The 27,949-nt window shown below is 48.2% G+C and overlaps 1 protein-coding gene across 6 annotated transcripts in view; it reads left to right on the top strand.

Moving 5' to 3' along the window:
- The first annotated feature begins 391 nt into the window (after window positions 1-391).
- Window positions 392-27,949, top strand: part of PIGG (phosphatidylinositol glycan anchor biosynthesis class G (EMM blood group)) — a 42,563-nt gene continuing 15,005 nt past the window's right edge. For 3 of the 6 annotated variants that reach the window (XM_070791998.1, XM_070791997.1, XM_070791995.1), the window contains exons 1-8: window positions 392-682; window positions 1,565-1,770; window positions 8,316-8,525; window positions 9,727-9,915; window positions 11,087-11,228; window positions 18,373-18,585; window positions 26,443-26,660; window positions 26,812-27,111. In XM_070791998.1, the coding sequence (XP_070648099.1) occupies window positions 535-682; window positions 1,565-1,770; window positions 8,316-8,525; window positions 9,727-9,915; window positions 11,087-11,228; window positions 18,373-18,585; window positions 26,443-26,660; window positions 26,812-27,111 (1,626 nt within the window). In that variant the 5' untranslated portion in view covers window positions 392-534. Of the gene's footprint in view, window positions 683-1,564; window positions 1,771-8,315; window positions 8,526-9,726; window positions 9,916-11,086; window positions 11,229-13,536; window positions 13,847-18,372; window positions 18,586-26,442; window positions 26,661-26,811; window positions 27,112-27,949 lie in introns of those variants that run through there. The other 3 variants (XM_070791999.1, XM_070791996.1, XM_070792000.1) reach the window with 2 other exon arrangements.

Here is a 27,949-nt window from a genome sequence, read left to right as displayed (position 1 = left end):
CAGATGTTTTCCCTTGCTTTTTCTATGATCCAACGGATGTTGGCAATGTTATCTCTGGTTCCTCTGCCTTCTCCAAATCCAGCTTGTACATCTGGAAGTTGTCGGTTCACATACTGTTGAAGCCTAGCTTGAAGGATTTTTGAGCATTACTTTGCCAGCAAGTGAAATGAGGGCAATTGTGCGATAGTTTGAACATTCTTTGGCATAGCCCTTCTTGAATGAAAACTGACCTTTTCCAACGCTGTGGGCACTGCTGAGTTCTCCACATTTGCTGGCACGCTGAGTGCAGCTCTTTCACAACACGAACCTGGAGCGCACCGGAAGTGCAGTCTGAGCCCTGGGCCGCCTCTCCTGAAGCGGCTGGCTCCTGGTGCGTATTTCCGGCGCGACGGCGGACGCGGAAAGGACGCAGGGACTCTGTCAGGCGCTGCGGATCCCGCCTGCTCGGCGGCGGTGGAGTCGAGAGCCTCTACTCCTGGGCGAGAAGTGACCCGGTGCCCGGGAATCCGGATCTCGGAGCGGAGGGTGGGCACGATGCGGCTGGGCTCCGGGACCTTCGCTGCCGGCTGCGTCGTGATCGAGGTCCTCGGCGTCGCGCTGTTCCTCCGGGGCTTCTTCCCGGCTCCCGTCTTTTCCGGAGCGGAGCGGCAAGCAGAGTCCCCGGCGCCCGAACCCTCTGCTGGTACGACTGCGCCCCCCTCCCCACAGCGTCTCTGCTCCCCGGGCCCTACTTTGCCCTTACGAGCCTCGCCTCTTCATCTTCTGCCCGGGGCTCCCGGGGGGTCTCTTCCATTCTGATCCCGACCTCCTAGGATCCCCTTCTTGCCGCTCCAGCCTCCTTTTCTGTATCCTACAACTTTGTGGCCAGCACCAGTACCAGCCGCACTAAGATCTTCGTCCCTGGTCACCGCAAAGTAAGCTCTCTGTACCCGTAAAAAGTAAGACTCTCCCCAGCTGTACTCATCCAGTGAACCGCAACCCCCTTCCCTGAGCAGATGTTTGGGTCACTCCCTGTTCCAGGCATCCTTTTTGCTCAGTAAGACACAGCAGGTAAGATTCCTGCGACCTCTCGTGTTTTCTTCTGTGGCATTCCTCCAAGGGCCCGTTTTTTCCAGTAAAGACCTCCCTGCGTAGAGCCCTCAAATACCCAGCAATAAATATTAGGTAAAAGAACTCGCGTTTTGGCCCAAGTCCACACAATACTAGCTAATAACTATGGAAAGACAGTTTGTAAATGCTCGCCCGTCCGTTCCCTGCAGCACTGTTTGTATCAAGCTCCCTGATATCCCGTTGTAGGACTCGCAAGAAGGAACTCCTCGGTGTCAGTACACCCCACAATGCTAAGGACAATTCTCTCCTCTCTACGGGGGCTCCTGAGCTTACTTGTCACCCACCCTCTGACCCCAGCGTTGTTTCCCAAGAACAGGCCCTTTCCTTTGGGTCAGGATGTGTAGATGTGACAGAGTATGTGCTGGAGAAGTAGGGAGAAACCAGATTATAAAGTTCCTGGATACTAAAAAAGAGTTTAAAATTCAATTTCCTTTTTCATTTTCAAACACTTTAGGAGCCAGTTCCAACTGGACCGAGCTTCCACCACCGCTCTTCAGTAAAGTTGTTATTCTGCTGATAGATGCCTTGAGAGATGATTTTGTGTTTGGATCAAAGGGTGTGAAATTTATGCCCTACACAACTTATCTTGTGGAAAAAGGATCATCTCTCAGTTTTGTGGCTGAAGCAAAGCCACCTACAGTTACTATGCCTCGAATCAAGGTAAGCAGTTTGACTTAATATATTATAGATCATGGTTTGGCTCTTTGAGAGCTTTAGAAGAATGTTCTATTGTCTTTTACTTGGAGTCCCAGTTTTAGCTAAGTGGAAACTACTTTGGTGCTGTCCTCCTGGCTGGGGCAATAGAATGCTGATGAAGCCTTCCAGAGACTGGAACTAAGACTCATGATTTATGCCCTCTGTCAGGTAGCCAGAGCTCATGCTTCATGGGAAGCATAACAGATTTAGAGCCAGATCTTCTCGGCCAGTCTAATCCAAGAGATACCATCTTCTTTGCTAGCCTGCTGTTTTTAATCATCAGTGAGTCAGTCAGATTTCTGAGAGGAGCCTCTAGGGTTATCTACTTCAACCTCTTGATTTTATGGATGAGGAAGCAAACTCAAATAAATTAAATGACTCATCCAGTATCTTAGTATATACAGTGACCAAATCAGCATGCCCTGGCCTCAGCAGATATCTCTGCTTTTACTGTATAAACCACCTTCAGGTGTTCAGCCTAGTGGGTGAGACTTGACATGCAGTGCTTTACTCAAGAACTATAGAGAAAGGAAAGGATAAAGCTTTATTTATTGGCTCACAAACTTTTTTCTGAATCCCTTCATGGGATTCAGTGAAGAACAAGACAGCAACTATCCTAAACTCATGAAGCTTACTTTCTAATTGAGGGGACAGAAAATATGTAAGTATACAAATAAATAGTCAGAACAGTTTCAGTAAGTGGTAAGTGCTACAGAAGAAATTGAGGAAGAGAACATGAAGAGAGTGATGGGCAGTGGCAGAGGCCCCCTCTAGTTAGGTTGCTCAGGAACAGCTTCTCAGTGAGCAGTCATTCTGCTGAAGAGTCCCGTGGAAGCTGAAAGAAAGGCATCCAGGCTCATGACCATCAGGATCACTGATTCTCTGTCTGTCCTGTCAGCAGAAGTGTGGAAGGAACTCATTCCTCTGTCATTTTGATAGGAAAAGTGTCATTAGGAATCTGGGCGGTTTTGTAAGGAAAAGTATCTGAGCATGCCTGCTCTAGGTTCTGTTCAGTCCTGCATATCGACCAGTGTGGTCCTCCTTTCTCCAGGTTGCTTCATTTCACCAAACCAGTGTTTTGTGTTGGGTCCTTGTAGGTTCTTGTTCCTCATTCTTCACCAGTGAGGAAATAGTATACAGGAACTCCATCCTGGAGTTAGGGGTTTACAGCTCTGGAATTGATAGGATCAGGTAAGGCACACATAAAGAGTGTGTCCCCTGCCCTGCTTCCACTAAGGGAAGGGACTTAGTTCATCTGGAGGTGCTGATACAATTGTCATGAAACACAGTTTTAAAATTTCAAGACTGATGTCTCTAGTGAAAAGTGAAAATGAAGTTGCTCAGTCGTGTCCGACTCTTTGTGACCCCATGGACTGTAGCCTACCAGGCTCCTCTGTCCATGGGATTTTCCAGGCAAGAGTACTGGAGTGGGGTGCCATTTCCTTCTCCAGGGGATCTTCCTGACCCAGAGATTGAACCCAGGTCTTCTGCCTTGCAGGCAGACGCTTTACTGTCTGAGCCACCAGGGAAGTTCCTAGTAGCATGTTCAAACTCTATTCTGTGTTAAGATTATACAGTAAGTGAAAGTAAAAGTAGCTCAGTCGTGTCTGACTCTTTGTGACTCCATGGACCATACAGTCCATGGACTTCTCAGCCTTTCCCTTCTTCAGGGGATCTTCCCAACCCAGGAATCAAACCAGGATCTCCTGCATTGCAGGTGGATTCTTTAGGAACTGAGCTATCAGGGAAGCCAAGATTATACGGTAACTTACTTCTATAACAATGTAACTAACTCATGAATGCCTTTCCTTTTGGGGGAATTTGTAGTTGTCATAATGAGCAGTTACCACTGGCTGCAGCATGCCCGTGGTGCAGGCACTGTTTTCTGCCCTCTGACCACAGCCCATGGGCAAGGCTCCGTGACTTCGGCGCCACTCTCTTCGTTTCCTGGATGAGGAAGCAGGATTTAAGTGGTGAAAATCTCACAGCTGACATTAGAAACCGAGCATGAGCCTGTGCTTGTCTGCTTCCAGAACCTCTGCTGGTCACACGTGTTCTCAGTGACACTGCAGAATGAGGTGGCCAGGCCAGATTCTCTTTCAGTCGTCCCTGCAGAGCCCTCCTTAATTCTCAGAAGACAAGAAACTACTGCTCCCAAGACCACAGCAGCCCCGGGAAGGCCTCCAAGGAGCTGACAGAAGGGCGCTCACTCAAAGTTCCAAGGCTCTCAGCTGTAACTCGGTTGCTGCCTGCGTGTGTCCTGGGTTGAAGGGGATACCAGCTAGTCCCGCCCTTCTTGAAAATGTCAGTGTGAGCTCAGACTAGTGGGGGGAGGAGGAGGGAAGTGTCTTATGAAAGCCCAGAGGGAGGGATGGACAGATTCGACCCTAAGTGGTAGAAGACATCATAAACAAAAGTCAACTGACGATAAAGGAGGGAAATCATTTACAGTTAACACAGCAAACAAGATGTAAATCCCATAGTATGTCAGGAAGATCTGGTCAGAGGCAACAGTGTGGTGGCAGCTGGACAAAGGATGTAAAGAATCCACAGGAAGCGACTGAAAGGGAGAGAGTCTTACCTCTGCTAGTAATCAGCTCAAAGGCGCCTAAACAGTCTGTCTAGCACACTGTAGACACCGAAAGGCTGATGATAACACTCTTCACAAGAAATGAGGCGAACAGATCTCTTTACACTGTTCATGTGACTGAATTAGACTCAGCCTGGACTACTCCCACCCTCGTCCAGTCTGCTATGATCTCAGCCTGTAAAACCCTTGCCAGCACCTCTTCTCACCCAGAACCTGTCTGAACAGATAGGTCGCTCTGCTCCACTCCCAGCAACCCCCAGCGGCTCACACTGTGCCTCCTAACTCAGGCCTCAGGGTGCGTGGTCCTGCCTTTGTTCTCTCTTCAGCCTCATCTAAGCCCGTTTCCCTATCCTGTGTCTTTTATCCAGCAGATCACAGGTTCCCCACGGGTGCCACCCCCTTTCACGGTGGGGTTTTCACAGTTTGCTGCGTTTCACTCTGGAAAGCCCCACTTTGCCTCACCTAGACGACACTATGCCTTCACACCACAGCTCCAATGGCACTTCCAAACTGGAAGCTTTTTAAAAGCAGTGGTCATTAAATCAGTCTTGGATAAATATACTGTACCTCCAAACTCTGGAGTACTGTAGCTGTTTAAAAAAAAAAAAAAAAGGTGAAATACCTGTATGCTTTCTGCAGAAAGATTTAAGTGAAAAAAGCAAGTTGCAGAATTATTTATATAGTTACCATTTTGATAAAATGTATACTTTATATATTTGTGATTATATACATACAGAACAAAAGGATGAAAAGATATTCATCCAAAGTAACTGGTTGCCTTTAGAGAGCAGATTTTTCAGATGAAAAGGTCAAGTTTTAAAAAATAACCTCATTGAGACAGAGTTTTCATACAGTACAGTATAACATAATTTGATGAGCTTTAACAGCTGTATACATCTGTGTGACTCCCACCTCAGCTCTGGGTTCTGATCCCCGTCCCAGGAGTGGTGGCGGTTGTCACTGTTGTTTTGGTGGCTTGCTGAAGCTGGTTCTAGAGTCTGTTTCTCATGAGATCCTGAGATGTACACTCACAGATGTCTGCTCTTGTTTGTTTTTTTAAAGCTAGTCTTCCTGAGGGGCAGCCAGGTGAGCATGGCTGAGTGATGACCCAATGACTGGTCAGAGGTTGTGCTTAAACACACATGTGATGTGGCCTCTGCCCTCGGCAAAGGGACCGGTGTGTGGTTTGGGCCACACACTCATCTAAAGTCAGTTTATGCATCTCCCTAACTTACTATCTGTCTGAGCAAGTCTCAAACAGCTGGAAGGAACAGATAGCTCTCTCAGTTATCCGAACAGTGCTCTCTGTTCTCTCCTGGGTGTACCCTCACCCCATGTATGCACGCAGCCTTCCAGATTCCAGGATTGTGTGGGAGCTCACAGAGGTCTGCAGCAATTATCCCATACCCCAGACTCCATTTCTGCGTTTTCTGTTCTGTGTTTCTACAACCAGCATTGACACCTCAGAGAGCCATGACGGCCTTCCCCGTTTTCAGTTTGTCCCTGGCATGGGACTTTTCGATGGAGCGCCGAATTGGGTGGGCCCCTCCTGGTACTCATGGCTAAGTGTGCGAGAGGGGAACTTGTTTTTCAGTCACTAAGTCATGCCTGACTCTTTTCAACCCCGTGGACTGGAACACACCAGGCTCATCTGTCCATGACTATTTCCCAGGGTTTGCTCAGATGCATGTCTGTTGAGTCAGTGATGCTATCTAACCATCTCATCCTCTGCTGCCCCCTTCTCCTTTTGCCTTCAATCTTTCCCAGCATCAGTCTTTTCTAATGAGTTGGCTCTTTGCATCAGGTGGCCAAAGTGTTGGAGCTTCAGCATCAGTCCTTCCAGCAAATATTCAGGTTGATTTCCTTTAGACTGGTCTGATCTCCTTGCAGTCCAAGGGACTCTCAGAAGTCTTCTCCAGCACCACAGTTCGAAAGCATTCTTCGGCTCTCAGTCTTCTTTATGGTCCAACTCTCATATCCATACAGGACTACTGGAAAAACCATAGCTCTGACTATATGGGCCTTTGTTGGCAAAGTCACTGTCTGCAGTGATTTTGGAGCCCAAGAAAATAAAATCTACCACTATGTACAGTTTTTCCCCTTCTATTTGCCATAAAGTGATGGGACCAGATGCCATGATCTTAGTTTTTTTAATGTTGAATTTCAAGCCAGCTTTTTCACTCTCTTTCTCCTTCATCAAGAGGCTCTTTAGTTCCTCTTCACTTTCTGCCATTAGAGTGATATCATCTGCATATTTGAGGTTACTGATATTTTTCCTGGCAGTCTTGATTCCAGCTTGTGATTCATCCAGTCGGGCATTTCACATGAGGTACTCTACATAGAAGTTAAATAAGCAGGTGACAATATATAGCCTTGGCGTACTCCTTGAAGGCTGGTAAGGTGGTACTCTCATCTCTTTAAGAATTTTCAACAGTTTTTTGTGATCCACACAGTCAAAGTCTTTCGTGTACTCAGTAAAGGAGGAGATGGGGTTTTTTTGTGTTTGTTTTTGTTTTTTGGTTTGTTTGTTTGTTTTCAGAACTCTCTTGCTTTTCTCCATGATCCAGTGATTGTTGGCAATTTGATCTCTGGTTCCTCTGCCTTCTTTAAACCCAGCCTGTACATCTGGAAGTTCTCAGTTCATGTACTGCTGAAGGCTAGCTTGAAGGATTGTGAGTATAACCTTGCTAGCATGTGAAATGAACACAATTGTGCAGTAGTTTGAACATTCTTTGGCATTGCCCTTCTTTGGGATTGGGATGAAAACTGACCCTTTCTAGTCCTATGGCCACTGCTGAGTTTTCCAAATTTGCAGGCATATTGAGTGCAGCACTTTAACAACATCATCTTTTAGGATTTTAAATAGCTCAGCTGGAATTCTGTCACCTCAGCCCATGATAAAACACCACAAGTACTCACAGCTTCTACTGGAATTTGAAAGTTTGTTTTGAACAAGAACGTTTCAGTGTGTATATCCTTACTGAGTTTTTAAAGTCCTGTAGTGGTTGTTTTTGACAGTTATATCCAGATTTATCGTTGCTCTTGGGGGAGAGGATTTGCCAAGTTCCTCACTCTCCAAGTCCAAGATTAATTCATTTTTGTTAATTTGCTGATAGAGAGGTCTTGGCAGAATTGTTACACTGTTCACATTGTCCAGATTCCTATTTATTTTTTATCACACAGGTCCCTGGATGCCAGTGTTGTGGGTTGCAAGCTCACTCCAGATCCCAAAGACCCGTGACCCATTTAGACTCTGCTCAACTGCAGGGGTGGGGTGGGGGAGTGATTGACTTAATTCTGTATCAGAAAGTTGTGAGGACATGTTACACCCACCCACTTTTTCAATAATTATGGTGTGTTGGCGGTGGGTTGGTGGGCGGGGGGAATGTGTCCTACCAGCATCCCTGGGCCAGTTTACTGTGAGATAATTCTTGTTTAGAGGCTGCTTTCCTCCCTGGGTGAGTGGGAAGCTATTCTTTCTCAGGGGTGAACAATAGAATTGCTGGATTTTAGGGTCAGGAGTTTGCTTGTTGCATGAAGCAGATCTGAAGCTTAGGTGAGGACCAGTCAGTGGGTTTGGATATACAGAGTTCTTCCCGCCCTTTGCCATCTGCTTCAGTTCTTAAAATCCATCGCTGCCTTTTTGACCACAGCTATCATCTGGCTACCTCACAGCCGCCTCCTTTATCCTCTCATTAACTGAAATATGGTCAGTTCTTCACTACTTAGTTTGCTGGTTTTGCTCAGAATCTGTGCCCTGCTTTGTCTTAACACTGACCCAGCCTTCAGTACTGGGGTCACTTTAGCTTTATGCTTGCCTCCTTTAGTCATCAAGTCATTTCTGTCCCTGATCACCACACCACACTTGGACACCATGGGCAGATTCCATGGACTGACTCCTGAGTGCTCCCTCCTACAGGCGTTGCTGACAGGGAGCCTCCCTGGCTTCATCGATGTCGTCAGGAACCTCAATTCTCCTACGTTGATGGAAGACAATGTGATCACACGAGCCAAAGCTGCTGGGAAAAGAATCATCTTTTATGGAGATGAAACATGGGTGAAATTATTTCCAAAGCATTTTGTGGAATATGATGGAACAACCTCTTTTTTTGTATCAGATTATACAGAGGTCAGTTTTTAAGAAAAATATATCCAATGAGACAGCCTGGTACCCTGTTCTTAGCAAGGGGCAACATTGTGTTGTATGTGGCTTTTATTAATACAATAAGAATAGTATGGAGAGATTGAAAAACTTGTTCCTTCCCATTATCAGCTCCAAGCCAGAAATATAAACCCTGACAGAGGTGTGAGCTTAGTTCTCTGACCCTAAAGCCCAGATGGATACCTGTCAATGGGTACCAACAGTCAGGAAGGGCTTCCCAGGAGGAGTCCCTCAGCCTGAGTTTGACAGCATCTGTGCATGGCAGAGCCCGAGGTCTCCATGGTCTGCCAGGGATCATGCCTCACAGCTGTTTTATGGGGTTGGCAGCATGAGTGTGCTGGGTGAGCCTGGTCCCAAGAGGCATCGACCCTGGGCTGGGTGTGCAGCCTCCAAAGAGGAAAAGGGCATGATTAGACCCACGGTGAGAAAGCTGGCCCTTGGGGCAGAGGCACCACAAGTCTGAGCTGGCGTTGGATGGGTCCATTTGCTTGGCCTTATGGAGTGTCTGCTTCACTGAAGGTGACCTGTATAGACACAGCAGTTACTGCCCTTCCTGCGTATGACCTCTCAAAAGTACTTCTCTTCATGGTAGATTCTTCAGTGGAAGGGAGAAAGGCCATCTGAGGAGTCAGGGCTCTCCAGGCTAATGGGTCTGTCGGGGGCTGTTTGAGTGGGAACCACTGAGTGTGTGTCTCTTTCCTCCCTGAATAGCGTTCTTACAGGACACACATGCCCTCAGCTTCACTCCGCTGGTTTCTTGAACCCTGGGCATTGTTCTGTCTTACCCAACTGCCCTTAGCCTTTAGTTGCCTCGTAATGACCTGGTACCTGTTGAACTTGGTCATCTGGTCAGCTTTAGTTTATGCTCCAGTAGTGATCTTACAGAATTGTTCTGTCAGAACAACCCTTGTGCATTTAAATTATAATATGTTGTGTTCATAACTTAGAGACATAGAAATATTAATGAAAGCTTGATCTAATGCAAACATTTTTTAAGACAGTTTTTATTTTGGAGGTTTGTTTTGTTTTGTGGTCTTTGCAAACTCCCACGATTCTGAGTACCTAAAAAAAACCACTAGATTTGAAAATAGCCATGTCACTTTTCATTGAAGAGTAAACACAAAGGAAATTAGGGAAGCTATTGATATGTGCTTTTTTCCCTTTAAAGGTGGATAATAATGTTACAAGGCATTTGGATAAAGTACTAAAAAGGCAGGATTGGGATATGTTAATCCTGCACTACCTCGGGCTGGACCACATCGGCCACATTTCTGGGCCCAGCAGCCCCCTGGTTGGGCACAAGCTCAGTGAGATGGACAGCATCCTGATGAAGATCCACACCGCACTGCTGGCAGAGGTGAGCCTGTCAAGGTGCCAGTGTTTCCTGGGGGAAGTGGAGCTTCCGAAGTGAACTCAGGCGACCTTGCATGAGCTTCATGCCCACCAGCACTCAGGCAACCTTCACCTACAGTAGCACCTGCCATGTGCTGGGCGCTGTACCCAGCAGCCCTGCCGAAGAGTGGCTCTTAGTATCTCCACCTGTTCATCCAGATAATTTCTCCTGAATGCCTTGTGTCACTGTGCCTGTACAGACACTTGAGGAGCTTAGCCTCTAGCCAGGAGGGAACACAGGGAGCGTAATCAGTGAGTCAGAGGTGTCCCAGACAGAAGTTGATACTGTAGCAGAACATAGGGCGGGAGGAGTGTACATGTGAGAGAAAGGCCAAAAGTTTAAACTGCATGATCAGAGCAGTCTTTGAGGACATGTGAGTGGTGAGCAGAGGCTTGAAGCAGGTGGGAGTGCCAGTAAGCCATGTATGAAGGTATGTTCCAGGCAGAGAAGCAGCACGGGCAATTTGGAGCCTGTCAGGTCCATCCCAGGGGCAGCAGGAGCCACCGGCCAGAGCCCTAGGGGCAGAGGGCAGCTGTGTGTGACAGATAAGAAGACTGCCCTGTGCTCTGTGACCTCCATTTAATCCCGTTTGTCTTACTTAAGACAGTACTGTTGTTAGTTTTGGGGGTTTTTTTGGCCGTGTGTGGCATCTTAGTTACCTGACCACGGATCATACCCAAGCCCCCTGCAGTGGAAGGGCAGAGTCCTAACCACTGGACTGCCAGAAAGTGAAAGTGAAGGTCGCCTAGTCGTGTCCGACTCTTTGTGACCCCATGGACTATTCAGTCCACAGAATTCTCCAGGCCAGAATACTGGAGTGGGCAGCCTTTCCCTTCTCCAGGGGATCTTCCCAACCCAGGGATCGAACCCAGGTCTCCACATTGCAGGCAGATTCTTTACCAGCTGAGCCCCCAGGGAAGCCCCTGGACTGCCAGTGGAGTCCCTGTTTATGACATTACTTGACCTTGACCCTTTAATCTGTAAGTTCATAGGTTAGAAAAAATAATAACAGTAACTCATTTAGAAAGAGCTACTATTTACAAAGCAAAGCTGAAATCTGAAGTAGTTTTCTTAACAAGATCGTGTGTTCTCCCCAGTCTGGGTACAGTTGAAATGCCTTCCCTTTGCCTCACAGGAGAGAGATCCTCTGTTGCCCAGTCTGCTGGTTCTCTGTGGTGATCATGGCATGTCTGAAGCTGGAGGCCATGGAGCCTCTTCCATGGAGGAAGTAAACACTGCTCTGGTCTTGGTTAGCTCTGCATTCGAAAGGAAGCCTGGTGAGATTTGGGTGTTTAACAGTTTAAACCTGTTCTTTATTTCTTTGTTTTCTATACTTCGATTTTAATTTTAAAAATCATTTTTAGAACCTGTGTAAGTTTGAAAAACCCTGCATAATGAGAATGAAAATTAATGGGGCAGGACCAGTCAGGATTTGGAGTTTATGTTTCCTGCCCTGATTCCTAAAATACAGATGTTCCTTTTGTGAATTGTGTGGTATGAATGTCACTGCCTGGAAATCTAAATAATAAAAAGTGCCAGAGGCTTAGGGACATCTGAACTGCATGTATGAATTGAGAGAAACATAAAAAATTAAACTTAAGAAAAAGAATCTATTATTTGAGACTATCTTGAATAGATAGCAATGTCAGCTAGAGTCGTAGGGCCAGTCAGAGTAGAACTGTCTGAGAGCCCATTGTCAGCATTGCAACACACCTCAGCTCTCCAACCCAGGCACACCGGCCCCTCACTCAGCACAGGCCTGCACAAGACCCCTGCCGCCTCCCTTTAGGACATGCAGGCCATCAGCTCACGGCTGTTTCCACGCTGGACACTGGTACTTTTCAGCACCATTGGCCCTGCTGACCCCTGGTCCTGGAACTTCCCACCTGTTTGGGTCCCCTCCACCTCTCACTCTGCTGTCCAGTCCTCTTGGCTGGCTCAGCAACCTTGCCCTAGCCTTTTTTCTGGACTGCCTCTGTTTGATTCCGCGTTTACCCCTGAGATGATCGCATGCTCTTCCATGGTTTTAAGAGCCATGAATGGGCTCACACCTGTTGGATTTATCCTCCAGCTGTGCCTCTTTCTCGCCCTCCAAACTGTCAGCCCTACTTCCTACTGACGCCCTCTTGGATCTCCCACAGGGAGAGCAGATGAGACCCCCGCACCTGCACTCGGCCCTCCCTGTGTCCCCATCAGCGGATGGTGCCATTCACACCGTTCTTCAGGTTGGAAACCTGGATGTCTGCCTTGGTCTGCCCTCTCCCTGCTCCTCACCTGTGCCAGTCTGTCCCAGGCTCCCAGACATACCACCTTTTAGAAGCTGAACCTCGGATAAAGTAAAAACCCCACGTGAGGCTTCTTGCCTCCCTCACAGCCTTGTCTGGAGGCACATCCCCATTCCTCATCGTATCCTGGCCTCTCCCACACGTCCTCCAGGTGTTAAGCTCTTCCTCACATGCCCTGACCCGTCCTCCTCAGCCCCTCAGCCTGCTCATACGCTCGTCCTTGGTCACCTGCCCTGAGGTCGTCTCTCACAGCACTCGTCCACTCCACCATCATCCTTATCATGGTTTATAATCACAGAATGAACTGTGTGACTCGTGAACATCCGCCTTCTCGCTGTGAGCTAGAGTGGGGCAGGGCCAGGTCTGTTTTATGCATCACTGTATGCCTTGGGCCTCAGCATTGCCTGGTGTTTAATGGGTACTGAAAATATTGAATGAATGAATCTTCCACTTGAGCCGGGACCGGCTGGGGAAGAAGCGCCACCCGTTTCCTTTTGTCTGTTTACAGCACTACCTCCTGTTAGACGTCTGACTCCAAAGGCATCAGGTATTGGCTCCCCTGAGCCTCTACTGGGTGCCCAGCTGGAGCCTGCCTTCCAGTGAGTGTGCACAGCACCCACGGGAGCACTGGCCTCCGACACATGCACACCCAGAGCAGGGTCCCGTGGGGCTTGTCTACCTCAGTGAGAGCCCCGGGCCAGATGCACCCTCTGCATCCGTCTGTCCACCCATCCTGCAGACGACACTGAGCACCCGCAGTCAGCTGGGCGCTGTGCTGGCACTGTAGACAGGGAGCTTATAGTCTGAGGAAGAGCAGGGACAGGGAGGCTGGCCTGTTGTCATTAATATTATAGGAATCTTAGGGTTATTTTTAACTTAACTGCTGATGTTTCATGGCTCAGATGGGCATTTAAGGATATCCTCCCTGGGAGGTCTGACACGTCTTTAGGAAGGGCCAGGGTGGCTGTGCCCAGGGACTGCCTGCGTGGGCTGCTCACATGGCTGACCTCAGTGCCCACAGTAAGCTCTTCCTTGTTTTGTTGACTTGTTTGTTTGCTTTGAGAGTAGTTATAGTCTGTGTTCTTATCAAGCTTATTTTTTGAGCCAGGACTCCACACCTGCCGTTTAGTTCATTCAGAGTTGGTTAGCCATCGTTAGTGTCAATTTTGGGATATAGCGTCACCTCTTTACTGGTCATCTCCACTTCCTCCAACCCACTATCATCCCCATCCTCAGCCACCACCAAACACTAATCTTCCTGTCTCTACAGATTTGCCTTTTCTGGACGTTCCATACAAATAGAGCCCTGTAATAAATGGTCTTATGTGACTGTGGTGCTGCAGAAGACTCTTGAGAGTCCCTTGGACTGCAAGAAGATCAAACCAGTCAATCTTAAAGGAAATCAACCCTGAATATTCATTGGAAGGACTGATGCTGAAGCTCCAATACTTTGGTCACCTGATGGGAAGAGCCAGCTCACTGGAAAAGACCCCGATGCTGGGAAGGATTGAGGGCAGGAGAAAGGTGCAACAGAGGATGAGATGGTTTGATGGCATCACCAATTCAATGGACATGAACTTGGGCAAACTCCGGGAAATGGTGAGGGACAGGTAAGCCTAGTGTGCTGCAGTCCATGGGGTCACAAAGAATCGGACACTACTTGGCAACTGAACAAAACAACAACAATAAATGGTCTTGTGTGACCAACTTCTTTTACTGGGGTAATGTTTTCCGGGTTCATTCATCCTGTAGCAGGTGTCAGGACTTCATTCCTTTCTTTTGCTGAATAGTATTCCATTGTATATATGTTCTACATTTGTTTATCCACCCATCAACTGATAGATGTTTGGGTTGTTTCCACTTTTTGGAAACATGGCATGCCATTTCTATATGTTGTAGGCTGACAATGTATATATATGGTTTGATACATACATACATACAGTTTTATATAATTGTTTTGGAATTTAAGAGAAAAATACATTTTATGCTATCTTTTATGCAGTCCATGGGGTCGCTAAGAGTCAGACATGACTGAGCGACTTTACTTTCACTTTTCACTTTCATGCATTGGAGAAGAAAATGGCAACCCACTCCAGTGTTCTTGCCTGGAGAATCCCAGGGACGGGGGAGCCTGGTGGGCTGCCATGTACGGGGTCGCACAGAGTCGGACACGACTGAAGCGACTTAGCAGCAGCATAACTACATAGTTACCTTTACTGATACTCTTTACCTTTTTTTTTTAAGTGGATCCAGGTTACCATCTGGAGTCAATAGCTTTCAGTGTGAAGAACTTCCTTTAGTATTTCTTGTAAGGCAGGTTTATTGTTGTTCAGTGGCTAAGTCGTGTCCCACTCTTTGTGACCCCATAGACTGCAGTACGGAGAAGGAAATGGCAACCCACTCCAGTATTCTTGCCTTGAGAATCCCAGGGACAGAGGAGCCTGGTGGGCTGCCGTCTACAGGGTCGCACAGAGTCGGACACGACTGAAGCGACTTTACAGCAGCGGCAGACTGCAGTACACCAGGCTTCCCTGTTGTTCAGTATCTCCCCAAGTTTGCTGAAACTCATGTCCATTGATTTGGTGATGCCATGCAACTTTCTAATCCTCTGCTACCCTCTTCTCCTTTTGCCTTCAATCTTTCCAAACATTAGGGTCTTTTCTAATGAGTTGGCTCTTTGCATCAGGTAGCCAAAGTGTTGGAGCTTCAGCATCAGTCCTTCCAATGAATGTTCAAGGTTGATTTCTTTTAGGATTGACTGATTTGATCTCCTTACGGTCCAAGGAACTCTCAAGAGTCATCTCCAGCACCACAGTTCAAAAGCATCAATTCTTTGGCACTCAGCCTTTATGGTCCACCTCTCACATACGTATATGACTACTGGAAAAACTGTAGCTTTGACTATGTGGGTCTTTGTAGGCAAAGTGATGTCTTTGCTTTTTAATACACTGTCTAGGTTTGTCATAGCTTTCCTTCCAAGGAGTAAGCACCTTTTTAATTTCGTGGCTGCAGTCACCATCCACAGTGATTTTAGAGCCCAAGAAAATAAAATCCACTTTTTCCTCATCTGTTTACCATGAACTGATGGGACCATAGGCCATGATCTTAGTTTTTTGAGTCCTGAGTTTGTTATTAATGAGTTGTCTGTTTTGCTTTTTTCATCTCAGGATGTCTTCATTTCCCCTTGCTTTCTGAAAGGCAGTTTTGCTGGGTATAGCATTCTGGTTCTTTCAGCTCTTTGCACATGCTGTCCTCCTGCCTTCTGGCCTCTGTGGTTCTGATGAGAAATCAACCATTAATCTAATTAGTTTCACTTCACTCCTTGTAGTTTGTATTTGTCCAACTTGGAGTTCATTGAGCTTCTTGGATGTGTAAATTAATGTTTCTTGTCAAATTTGGGAGATTTTCTGTTTCTCAGATTGTATAATTGTTTATTGTATAATTATTTAATTTTTATCAGTCTGTCTTTGCTGATTCTTCTGCCAGTTGAAAATCTGCTATTGAGCCTTCATAGTAAATTTTTCATTTCAGTTATACTTCTCACCTTCAAAGTTTCCATCTAATTCCTAACCGTTTATTGATAACCTCTGAAGGATGGGACCCTGCCATCATACCTGCCTTTACTACCTCCCTAGGCAAGGAGATCTGCCTGTTCCCTGTAGTTCTTTGACCACATTTGCAGTGACTGCTTGGAAGACTTTGTCTGTTAACTCTGACATATGGACCCTTCCCAAGATGCTTGTACAGCCTGCTTTTTTTTTCTCTCTCTTTCAGCTATACTTTCCTGTTTCTTTGCATAATTGCATGTAGTTTTTGATGAAAACCAAACATTAAATGCTATATTGCAGTAACTCTAGCCCTCCTCACAGGGCCTGTTGTCATTGTTTTATTTTTGTTGTTCAGTTGCTCAGTCGTGTCTGAGTCTTTGTGACCCCATGGACTGCAGCACGCCAGGCTTCCCTGTCCTTCACCATCTTCTGGAGCTTGCTCAAACTCATGTCCATTGAGTCAATGATGCCATCCCACCATCTCATCCTCTGTCGTCCCCTTCACCTCCTGCCTTCAAACTCTCAACTTCAGGGTCTTTTCTAATGAGTCGGCTCTTTGCATTAGGTGGCCAAAGTATTGGAGCTTTAGCTGTAGTATCAGCCTGTCCAATGAACATACAGGGCTGATTTCCTTTAGGATTGACTGGTTTGATCTCCTTATAGTCCAAGAGGCTCTCAAGAGTCTTCTCCAACACCACAGTTCAAAAGCATCAATTCTTCTGCACTCAGCTTTCTTTGTAGTCCAACTCTCATATCCATACATGACTACTGGAAAAACCATAGCTTTGACTAGGCGGACCTTTGTCAGCATAGTAATGTCTCTGTTTTTTAATATGCTGTCTAGGTTTGTCATAGCTTTTCTTCCAAGGAGCAAGCATCTTTTAATTTCGTGGCTGCAATTACCATCTGCAGTGATTTTGAAGCCCAAAAAAATAAAGTCTCTCACTGTTTCCATTGTTTCCCCATCTATTTGCCACGAAGTGATGGGACCAGATGCCATGATCTTAGTTTTGTGAATGTTGAGTTTTAAACCAGCTTTTTCACGCTTCTCTTTCACACTCATCAAGAGGTTGTTAGGGCTTGCCTGGTGGCTCAGGGGTTAAAGTATCTGCCTGCAAGGCAGGTTCAATTGACACAGGTTCGATCCCTGGGTCAGGAAGATCCCTTGGGGAAGGAAATGGCAACCCACTCCAGCATTCTCACCTGGAGAATCCCATGGATGGAGAATGCTGGTAGGCTACAGTCCACAGGGTCGCAAAGAGTCGGACACGACTGAGCGACTTCACTTTCACTTTTGCTTTCTGCCATAAGGGTAGTGTCATCTGCATATCTGAGATTATTGACATTTCTCCCGACAATCTCGATTCCAGCTTGTACTTAATCAGCCCAGCATATAAGTTAAATAAGCAAGGTGACAATATATAGCCTTGATGTACTCCTTTCCCAATTTGGAACCAGTCTGCTGTTCCATGTCTGGTCCTAACTGTTGTTTCTTGACTTGCATACAGGTTTCTCAGGAGGCAGGTAAGGTGGTCTGGTATTCTCATCTCTAAGAATTTTCCACAGTTTGTTGTGATCCACGCAGTCAAGGACTTTGGCATAATCAATGAAGCAGCTGTTTTTTTCTGGAATTCTCTTGCTTTTTCTATGATCCAGCAGATGTTGGCAATTTGATCTCTGGTTCCTCTACCTTTTCTAAATCCAGCTTGAATATCTGGAAGTTCTTGGTTCATGTACTGTTGAAGCCTAGCTTGGTTGATTTATTGAGTACTTTGACTAGACCGCTCCAGTGAAACCTTGACCCCCACACATGCAATCTCTGCCATCATCCCTGTGAGGGCACTGCAGCCTGGGAATTGGCGGAGCCAGCAGAGCTCTATGATGGTCACTTTCCATGGTGACCCTGAAATGTTGCCTCTCTTGCTGTCAGACCCACCCAGCTGTTGGCTCCACTTACTGCAGGCTGACTGCACCCTCGTTTTTGACAGTTGATAATCAGTGTTCTCCGCGGTCCGATCTCATCACATTTGGGCAACTTTGCAAGAGTCTTTCTCAAGGCCAGTCTTTAAGGTTGTTCTGATACCAGGGGAGCCCTTCTTGGCTGATACACTTGCAGCTGGCCTGTGGTTCAGCTTGTTGCTCTCAGGAAGCTGCCAGCTTCCTCTTAGTTACTTACCTCCAAAACCTCCATAGTTTTCAAGAGCACCCTTAGGCTTGAATTGCTCACATTCTTCTTAAAATAATTTCAGTTGTTGTTGACATGTCTCTAGGTCTCCTCTGACTTACAAGTCTCCATCCCCATCCTGTTTTATCGTGATTATTTGTTGAAGAATTTGGTTAGTTGTCCTGTGGAGTCTCTTTCTGCATTGTCTGTTAACATGTCCTCTGTTCACCTGGTAAATCCCACCTGACCTGGAGGCATGAGTAGATTCAGATCCTGTGGTTTTGATTGTTTTAGGCCAGGTTGTGGTTAGTAGGAAGCACACAGGGTGATTTGATTAACATTACTTGTAGAAGGTCAGATTTAAGAATGACTACCATCACACATGTCCTAGAGCCTGTCACCTAAACCGTTTTCTTTTTTCTAGGTGATGTCAGACATCCAACACGCGTTCAACAGACTGATTTGGCTGCAACACTCTCAATAGGCCTGGGTCTGCCGATTCCGAAGAGCAACACTGGCGGTCTTATGTTCCCAGTTGTAGAAGGAAGACCAATGCGGGAACAGCTGAGGTTCTTACATTTAAATACACTACAGCTTAGCAAGTTGTTGCAGGAGAATGTTCCATCATACAACAAAGGTAAGCCAGTTAGCAGCTGCCAGTATGTGCGTCCTGCTGTATGCTTTCATGGTGCTGGGTGTTGTCCTGCTGCTCCCGTGATGGGCACTGCAGTGGTCCTTGTGCGTTACTTCTTATTAGTCAGTTCTTCGCATCAGGTGGCCAAAGTATTGGAGCTTCAGCTTCAGCATCATTCCTTCCAGTGAATATTCAGGACTGATTTCCTTTAGGATTGACTGGTTGGGTCTCCTTGCAGTCCAAGGGACTCTCAAGAGTCTTCTCCAACACCACAGTTCACAAGCATCAGTTCTTCGGTGCTCAGCTTTCTTTATGGTCCAACTCTGTCATCCATACATGACCACTGGCAAAACAGTAGCTTTGACTAGACAGACCTTTGATGGCAAAGTTATGTTTCTGCTTTTTAATATGCTGTCTAGGTTGGTCATAGATTTTCTTCCAAGGAGCAAGGGGCAAAAAGCGCATTTAGAATCAAACCCCATATCTGCCAGAGGCGCTTGGAGGGCTCAGACAAAACCTTGGGTGCACCAGGACCGAGAGACCCCACAGAGACTGAGCCAGACCTTCTTTTGAGTGCGTCTCCTGTGGAGGCATGGATCAGCAGTGGCCTGCCGCAGGGGCAGGGGCTCTGACCACAGCAGATGTGGGTCATGGAGCATGTGGCATAAGCCCTGTTGGAGGAGGTCGCCATTGGCCCCACTATAGAGCTGCCTAGCAGACGACCCACAGCTGCAGAACAATTATACCAAAGAAATGCTCGCACTGTTAAGAAAGTTCTAGGACCTACGACAGGTTTCCCAACCTGGGGATCTAGCAAAGGGACTGAGAACGTCCAGGGAATTTGACTTTGGAGGCCAGTACAATTTGATTACAGAACTTGCACAGGACTGAGGAAACAGACTCTTGGCACAAACAAAACCTTGTGTGTACCAGGAGCAAGGACGAAGGAACAATGGCCCCACAAGAGACTGAGCCAGCCCTATCTGTGAGTGTGCAGGAGTCTCCGGCAGAGGCCTGGTCTGCTGCAGGGTCAGGGCACTGAATACAACAGTGGTACACAAATCCTTTTGAAGGAGGTCTTCATTATCTTCATTCAGTCAGTTCAGTTCAGTTCAGTCGCTCAGTTGTGTTCGACTCTTTGTGACCCCATGGACTGCAGCATGCCAGGCCTCTCTGTCCATCACCAACTCCCAGAGTTTACTCAAACTCATGTCCATCGAGTCGGTGATGCCATCCAGCCATCTCATCCTCTATCGTCCCCTTCTCCTTTTGCCTTCAATCTTTCCCAGCATCAGAGTCTTTTCCAATGAGTCAACTCTTTGCATGAGGTGGCCAAAGTACTGGAGTTTCAGCTTGAGCATCAGTCCTTCCAAAGAAATCCCAGGGCCGATCTCCTTCAGGATGGACTGGTTGGATCTCCTTGCAGTCCAAGGGACTCTCAAGAGTCTTCTCCAACACCACGGTTCAAAAGCATCAATTCTTCGGTGCTCAGCCTTCTTCACAGTCCAACTCTCACATCCATACATGACCACCGGAAAAACCATAGCCTTGACTAGACGAAACTTTGTTGGCAAAGTAATGTCTCTGCTTTTGAATATGCTGTCTAGGTTGGTCATAACTTTCCTTCCAAGGAGTAAGCATCTTTTAATTTCATGGCTGCAGTCACCATCTGTAGTGATTTTGGAGCCCAGAAAAATAAAGTCTGACACTGTTTCCACTGTTTCCCCATCTATTTCCCAAGAAGTGGTGGGACCAGATGCCATGATCTTCGTTTTCTGAATGTTGAGCTTTAAGCCAACTTTTTCACTCTCCACTTTCACTTTCATCAAGAGGCTTTTGAGTTCCTCTTCACTTTCTGCCATAAGGGTGGTGTCATCTGCATATCTGAGTTTATTGATATTTCTCCCGGCAATCTTGATTCGAGTTCGTGTTTCTTCCAGTCCAGCATTTCTCATGATGTACTCTGCATAGAAGTTAAATAAACAGGGTGACAATATACAGCCTTGACGAACTCCTTTTCCTATTTGGAACCAGTCTGCTGTTCCATGTCCAGTTCTAACTGTTGCTTCCTGACCTGCATACAGATTTCTCAAGAGGCAGATCAGGTGGTCTGGTATTCCCATCTCTTTCAGAATTTTCCACAGTTTGTTGTGATCCACACAGTCAAAGGCTTTGGCATAGTCAATGAAGCAGAAATAGATGCTTTTCTGGAACTCTCTTGCTTTTTCCATGATCCAGCATATGTTGGCAATTTGATCTCCAGTTCCTCTGCCTTTTCTAAAACCACCTGGAGTAACAGGCAAATTTGGCCTTGGAATACGGAATGAAGCAGGGCAAAGACTAATAGAGTTTTGCCAAGAAAATGCATTGGTCATAACAAACACCCTCTTCCAACAACACAAGAGAAGACTTTATACATGGACATCACCAGATGGTCAACACCGAAATCAGATTGATTATATTCTTTGCAGCCAAAGATGGAGAAGCTCTATATAGTCAGCAAAAACAAGACCGGGAGCTGACTGTGGCTCAGACCATGAACTCCTTATTGCCAAATTCAGACTTAAATTGAAGAAAGTAGGGAAAACCACTAGACCATTCAGGTATGACCTAAATCAGATCCCTTATGATTATACAGTGGAAGTGAGAAATAGATTTAAGGGCCTACATGTAATAGATAGAGTGCCTGATGAACTATGGAATGAGGTTCGTGACATTGTACAGGAGACAGGGATCAAGACCACTCCCATAGAAGAGAAATGCAAAAAAGCAAAAGGACTGTCTGGGGAGGCCTTACAAATAGCTGTGAAAAGAAGAGAAGTGAAAAGGAAAGATATAAACATCTGAATGCAGAGTTCCAAAGAATAGCAAAAAGAGATAAGAAAGCCTTCTTCAGCGATCAATGCAGAGAAATAGAGGAAAACAACAGAATGGGAAAGACTAGAGATCTCTTCAGGAAAATCAGAGATACCAAAGGAACATTTCATGCAAAGATGAGCTCAATAAAGGACAGAATTGGTATGGATCTAACAGAAGCAGAAGATATTAAGAAGAGATGGCAAGAATACACAGAAGAACTATACAAAAAAGATCTTCACGACCCAGATAATCACGATGGTGTGATCACTGACCTAGAGCCAGACATCCTGGAATGTGAAGTCAAGTGGGCCTTAGAAAGCATCACTACGAACAAAGCTAGTGGAGGTGATGGAATTCCAGTTGAGCTATTTCAAATCCTGAAAGACGATGCTGTGAAAGTGCTGCACTCAATATGCCAGCAAATTTGGAAAACTCAGCAGTGGCCAGAGGACTAGAAAAGGTCAGTTTTCATTCCCATCCCAAAATAATAAAGTCTGCCAATCTTCATTACTCCTACAGTAGTCTGGCCTCAGGCCAAACAATAGGGAGGGAACACAGCCCCGCCCATCAACAGAAAATTGGATTAAAGATTTACTGAGCATGGCCCCACCCATCAGAACAAGACCCAGTTTTCCCCAAAGTCAGTGTCTCCTGTCAGGAAGCTTCCATAAGCCTCTTATTATTATCTATCAGAGGGCAGACGAATGAGAACCACAAGCACAGAAAACTAACCAAACATTACTTTGCCATGACAAAGGTCCATCTAGTCAAAGCTATGGTTTTTCCAGTAGTCATGTATGGATGTGAGAGTTGGACTATAAAGAAAGCTGAGCGCCAAAGAATTGATGCTTTTGAACTGTGGTATTGGAGAAGACTCTTGAGAGTCCCTTGGACTACAAGGAGACCCAACCAGTCCATTGTAATGGAAATCAGTCCTGAATATTCATTGAAAGGACTGATGCTGAAGCTGAAGCTCCAGTATTTTGGCCACGTAATGCAAAGACCTGACTCATTGGAAAAGACCGTGATGCTGGGAAAGATTGAAGGCAGGAGGAGAAGGGGACGACAGAGGATGAGATGGATGGATGGAATCACTGACTTGATGGACATGAGTTTGAGCAAGCTCCAAGAGTTGGTGATGGACAGGGAGGCCTGGCATGCTGCAGTCCATGGGGTCGCAAAGAGTCGGACACGACTGAATGACTGAACTGAACCAAACTGATCACGTGGACCATAGCCTTGTCTAACTCAATAAAACTATGAGCCACGCCATGTAGGCCAGCCAAAACAGATGGGTTGTAGTGGAGAGTTCTGACAAAACAGTCCAGTGGAGAACGGAATGTCAAACCACTTCAGTATTCTTGCCTTGAGAACCCCATGAACAGTATGAAAAAGTCATAAATTTATTTATTTAGCAAATGCTGAATTTTCTCACTATGTTCCTCTTCAGCCAGGGGCTGTTGAGAGCACTAGAGGCACAGCAGGAGAGCTCTGTCCTCATAGAGCTTCTCATCCAGAGAGGGAAAAAGAGAAGGATGGCCAGGAAAGGGTGCCAGATGGTGATGGGCACCTTAGGAAAAGGCTGAACCAGGGAAGGGTGGGCATGCGGGTGAGTGAGGGCCGTGGGGCACGTGGCCTGTAGGGGAGCCTTGTGCCAGGCAGGGTCCTGTGGTGAGGACGTGCCCACACAGTCAGGGAGTGACCAGGGGCCAGCGTGGCTGGAGCAGTGAACCGAGGGGAGCCAGAAGGAGATGAGGGCCGAGGGCCTTGTAGGCATTCCAGTGGCTCTTGCTTCCATTCTGAGTAAGTGGAGAGCTCCTGCAGGGTGTCGTGCAGAGCCTAGAATCTTCCCCTTGCGTTTTCAGAGGCCGTCTCAGGTGCCCGTGAGGAGGGCTCTCTGCTGCACTGTAGGAGGGTGAGGTGGATGGTGTGAGACCCTCCTCTGTAGGAGGGCCAGGTGCTCAGTGCAGGTGGAGGGCGAGGGCCCAGGCAGCAGAATCCAGGACAGAGGGGTGCTTCTGGGTCTGCTTTGAAGGCAGTGCAAAGAAGACTAGCCAGTGGCATAAAAAGCAACTTTGGTTTTCAGCTGAACACTGTAAGGAAGCAGTGACCATCACTGAGGTGGCCAAGGCTGTGTAAAGAGCGAGTTTGTAAGGCAGGGCGCTTGTGTATGTGCCGGAGGGCCAGGGTGGGACTGGTGTTGACAAAGCCAAGTAAAGAAAGAACTTCAAGAAGGAGGGAGTGAGTGGATGTGTTGAATAGGGTGCAAGGTAAAATAAAGTGAGGAACTGAGGAGAATTCCCCGGCATTCCAGTGGCTAGGACCCCTCACTTCCACTGCAGGAGCACAGGTTGAATCCCTTATCGGGGAACTAAGATCTTGCAAGCCGCAGGGCGTGGGCAAAAGTAAAATGAGGAATTGAGAAGTGGTCAGTTCTCAAGTGGCAGGTGAAATCTCAGCAGCTTTGTTGACAGAGGAGGTCACATGCCTGGCTGGCGTGGGTGCAGATACAGGCTGTCGTCTGAGCTGAATGGGCGCCAAGAGCGGGGTATTCTTGTTTTTGAGCTGGGAGGAAGAACACGATATTTATAGCTTGGTAGGGATGACACCGACTGAATGGACATGAGTTTGCACAAGCTCCGGGAGTTGGTGATGGACAGGGAGGCCTGGTGCTGCAGTCCATGGGGTCGCGAAGAGTCGGACACGACTGAGCTACTGACCTGAACTGAGGGATGACACAGAACAGAAGGGTCATGGCTTTAGAGATTTCATTTTGGCCCATCCAGGTATGTCAAGGCTGGTGTTTAACGCTGGGGCTGGGCTTGTTTGGATGCCAAGAAGGTCACTTCCCGGTTTGAGGCAACATTCAATGGGATGTGGGCGTGTTATCCTACTTGATATAGTGGGGTACTGCCAAGTAGAGTGAATGCCTTGAGTTTGTGCTGAGATATAATCTGACCTTGGGTTGGGTGTGGAAGACACATCCTTCCAGCAGAGAGTGGTTGGGAACCAGACATCCTGAATGGCAAGAGGACTTGGGGAGCGTCAGCTCTTAGATCATGAGACCCCCCTGTGGGTAGCTCTGTCAGAGATGTGGCCCGGCTGCGTGCATGTTTCAGTCTGGACCAGAAGCAAATAACTTGCAAATCAGTTGCTGGCACCATGCGTCCCTTCTCATATAACAAGAACTAATAAAGAGGAAACCAAAAACGGGATAGTGAACTGAGCGCTGCAGTGGATGTGGCCATAATGAGCCTGCAAGACAAACTGAGGCCAGTCCCCGGGGTGAGAAGGCCGCACAGGGCCTCGCACCTCCAGGGTGCCCGTCATCTGCACTGTCGGTGACAGCGTTTCCTGAAACAGAGCTGGGCACGTGTCTGACGGTGAGACAGGTCTCGAGGCCTGCTGTGACGTCCAGCCAAGTCTGAAGCAGCGCACTCACCTGACTGTCATTCGGTCATAGTGGGGGCTCTGCTCGCCTCAGGGCCTTTGCATGTGCTGTTCCTGTGGATGCTGCTCTCCCTGCTCACCTGGTGGTTCCTGGGTGTCCGTCATGTTTTCAGTTCACTGTCAGACCGCCCTTGTCCCCCACACTTAACCTCAGTCTTATGTCAGTTCCCTTTGTGTTACCAGAGTCTCTCGCTATTCCCTCTACTTTCCCTCCACAGCATTTCTCACTGTGTGTGGTTTTGCACGTGTGTGACAACCCAGCTGGACCACAGGCCCCACTGGCAGGACCTGAACCTGATGCACCTAGCATGTAGTCAGCACTCAGGTTTTGTTTGGGTGCATGCATAGGTCCCCCATTTCTCTGTGACTCCAGGCAGTAGGGTCTCAACACGGATGCACCCATGTCTGTGACTTCGGGGTGGTAGAGGGTAGCAAGTAAGGGAGACAGCTTGGATCCAGACTTAGCCCAGCTCTCACTGCCAGCCCATGAGCTGGTGTCTGAGTCGCCTCCTCTCTGAAATGGGCATGTAGTCATCCCAGTCCCACTGGTCCTGGGGAGAGGACCGAGTGGGCTTGGGGTCACGCCTGCCCCCAGCACTTGGTGCAGGTCCCCTGGCTCCAGTGGCAGTGGTGGGGCTGCAGACATCTGAGCCCACACTCGGTTGTGCAGCAAGGATGCCAGCCTGTGATTGGGGAAGGCTGGAGTGGGCACACTGCTGGTGGTTTGGGCCAAGGCCCCTGAAAGGCATGGTGCAGACCACCTTGAAACAGTTCTTTAAGTTGGAAAAGCACGTTAAGTACCAGGGAGCCTTAGAAAAGAAGTTCTTGCTCTGCCGGCCAATCGAGTCACGACTGAGTCTGGTTCAGCCCTGAAAGGAAGCGGGCAGCTCCCGGCTTTGGGCAGCCTGCCACCACCGTCCCAGTGGGAACCCACTGCAGCCAGGGCTGGGGCCCACTGATGGGCTGTTTCGCCGCCCTGGCTTTGCATCAGCCATGGATCATCTAGCAGGTGGGGCACGTCAGCCTTGTGGCAGGAGGGGCTGGGAGACTGCATCCCTTCCCAGAGAGGGTCTGTGAAGAAGGGGAGCAAGTAAAAGGGGCGCTGACAGTGAAAAGCAGGGGTGCCCACCAGCCTTGGGGAAAGGGCCGCAGTGGTGCAGGCATCAGGCACTTCCTGTCCCGTCATCACACAGAGCCTGAGGGTTGGGGGGAATTCTGTAGAACTGAGGGCCTCTTAGTACTCTACTTTTATGGCTGTCACACTCTTGCACCATGAGGAAGAAGAGTGGAGAGAGAGGAGAGGGAGAAGGCGGCAAGCAGGAGGCTGAGAAGGAGGGGCTTCTGTCCGTGCGAGTGGGGCAGTGGGAGGAAGGACGGGGTGGGCACAGGCCGGCGTCACCGCAGTCAGGGTTTTCCTGAGGGGCGGCCAACCCTCCTGGGAGTTCGTCTTGATGAGTGTCAGGCTCTGCCACGTGCCATCAGTAGCAGGACTCACAGATTACACGTGTGTGTGCGTGTCGGTGATTTGTGTGTGTGGCCCTTTCTTCTTAGAGCCTGGATTTGAGCAGTTTAAAGTGTCGGAAAGATCGCACAGAAACTGGATCAGATTGTACTTGGAGGAAAATAACTCAGAAGTCGTTTTCAACCTGGGAGCCAAGGTTCGCAGGCAGTACCTGGACGCACTGAGGACGCTGAAGCTGTCGCTGAGCAGACGAGTGGCCCAGTATGACGTCTACTCCATGGCGGTGGGGACCGTCCTGGTCCTGGAGGTACGGGTCCCCGGGCAGGGTCACTGCGTCGCTGGGCGGACAGCTCCGCCAACGTTTGGTAGTCAAAGGACGTGGAGATTCGGTGTTTCTGGAAGGGGACAGGCACGCGCCCTATTTGCGCAGTCGTGGACACCCGCTTTTCCTGTTCCAGGCCCTCGTCCTGCTCCTGCTCAGTGTCCCGCAGGCGCTGAGCAGCAGGGCTGAACTGGACGTCCCCCTGCTGTCGCCCGTGTGCTCTCTGCTCTTCTACCTGCTGCTCCTGGCGCTCGCAGCGCTCCACGTCGTCGTGTGCACCGCCGCTGACAGCTCGTGCTACCTGTGCGGCCTCCCGTGGCTGGCTGCGGGCGGAGTGATGACGCTGATCGCCGCACTGCTCTGCGCGGGCATGTCTGCTCTCACCAGGGTTTTTGCCGGTGGGAAGTGTCTGAGTCAGGTAGGACTGGCTTTCCAGGTGGGCTGCTCTTGTTGCTGCACTGATGAGATGTGGGTTAGACCCCTAGCGTGTAGCAGGCACGGTGCTGGTGGGAGCTGAGGAAAGGGCCCACGCTTCATGGGAGCTGACGCGACACACTCTCAGTGGCGAGCCTCCCAGGCCCTGACCATCCCAACTTCACGCACTCACCTGTGTTGTCAGGCCTCATGCCTTCTTTCTGAGCTGGAAGGACAGGGTCCCTGGGACTGTGACCGGGGGCCTCTCTAGAGTGGCTGCACAGAGGAGCAAGCAGCTGACTGACAGAGATCAAGAAGAAACTCAGACCTCATCCTCATTCTGCCTCAGAAAATGCAGTTTCCTGTTCTAGACTTCTTGCAGCTTTTGGCCTCTGACGCCTTCTTTCATCAGCTGGTTGTGGTGGCGGGCTGGTGAGAGAGACACGGGCAGTCCTGGTTGGTTCACAGTGCCCAGGGCCTGAGGGACCCAGGGCAATGACTCTAGGCCCCAGAGGGCAGCTCCTGGTCATGGGGCCATAGACACCCACCCCTCCTCATGTGCTGGTGGCTGAGGGAACGCGTATGTTGTCATTTCCCACACATTTCCATACCTGCTCAAGCGTGGGGTTTCCCAGAGGAGTTAATTCTCCAGGGCTTGACCAGGTTCACCGCGTCGCCATCATGTGCTAGGTGCACGCAGGTAACGGAATGAATGCCAGCAGTATTGAGTGAGAGCCATTGAGTCCTCATCTTAACTTAAAATGCTTTATATTAGTGTATTTAAGGGCTAGTACTATGATACCCTACCATTGTAATGGAAACTCTCTGGATTTCCAGCAAGTTCATGGAAAAGCTAGACG

The sequence above is a fragment of the Bos indicus genome, chromosome 6, assembly GCF_029378745.1.
Source record: "Bos indicus isolate NIAB-ARS_2022 breed Sahiwal x Tharparkar chromosome 6, NIAB-ARS_B.indTharparkar_mat_pri_1.0, whole genome shotgun sequence".
Lineage (NCBI taxonomy): Eukaryota > Metazoa > Chordata > Mammalia > Artiodactyla > Bovidae > Bos > Bos indicus.
Note: the sequence above shows the minus strand (reverse complement) of the source record. Positions and strands in the feature narration are given on the sequence as shown.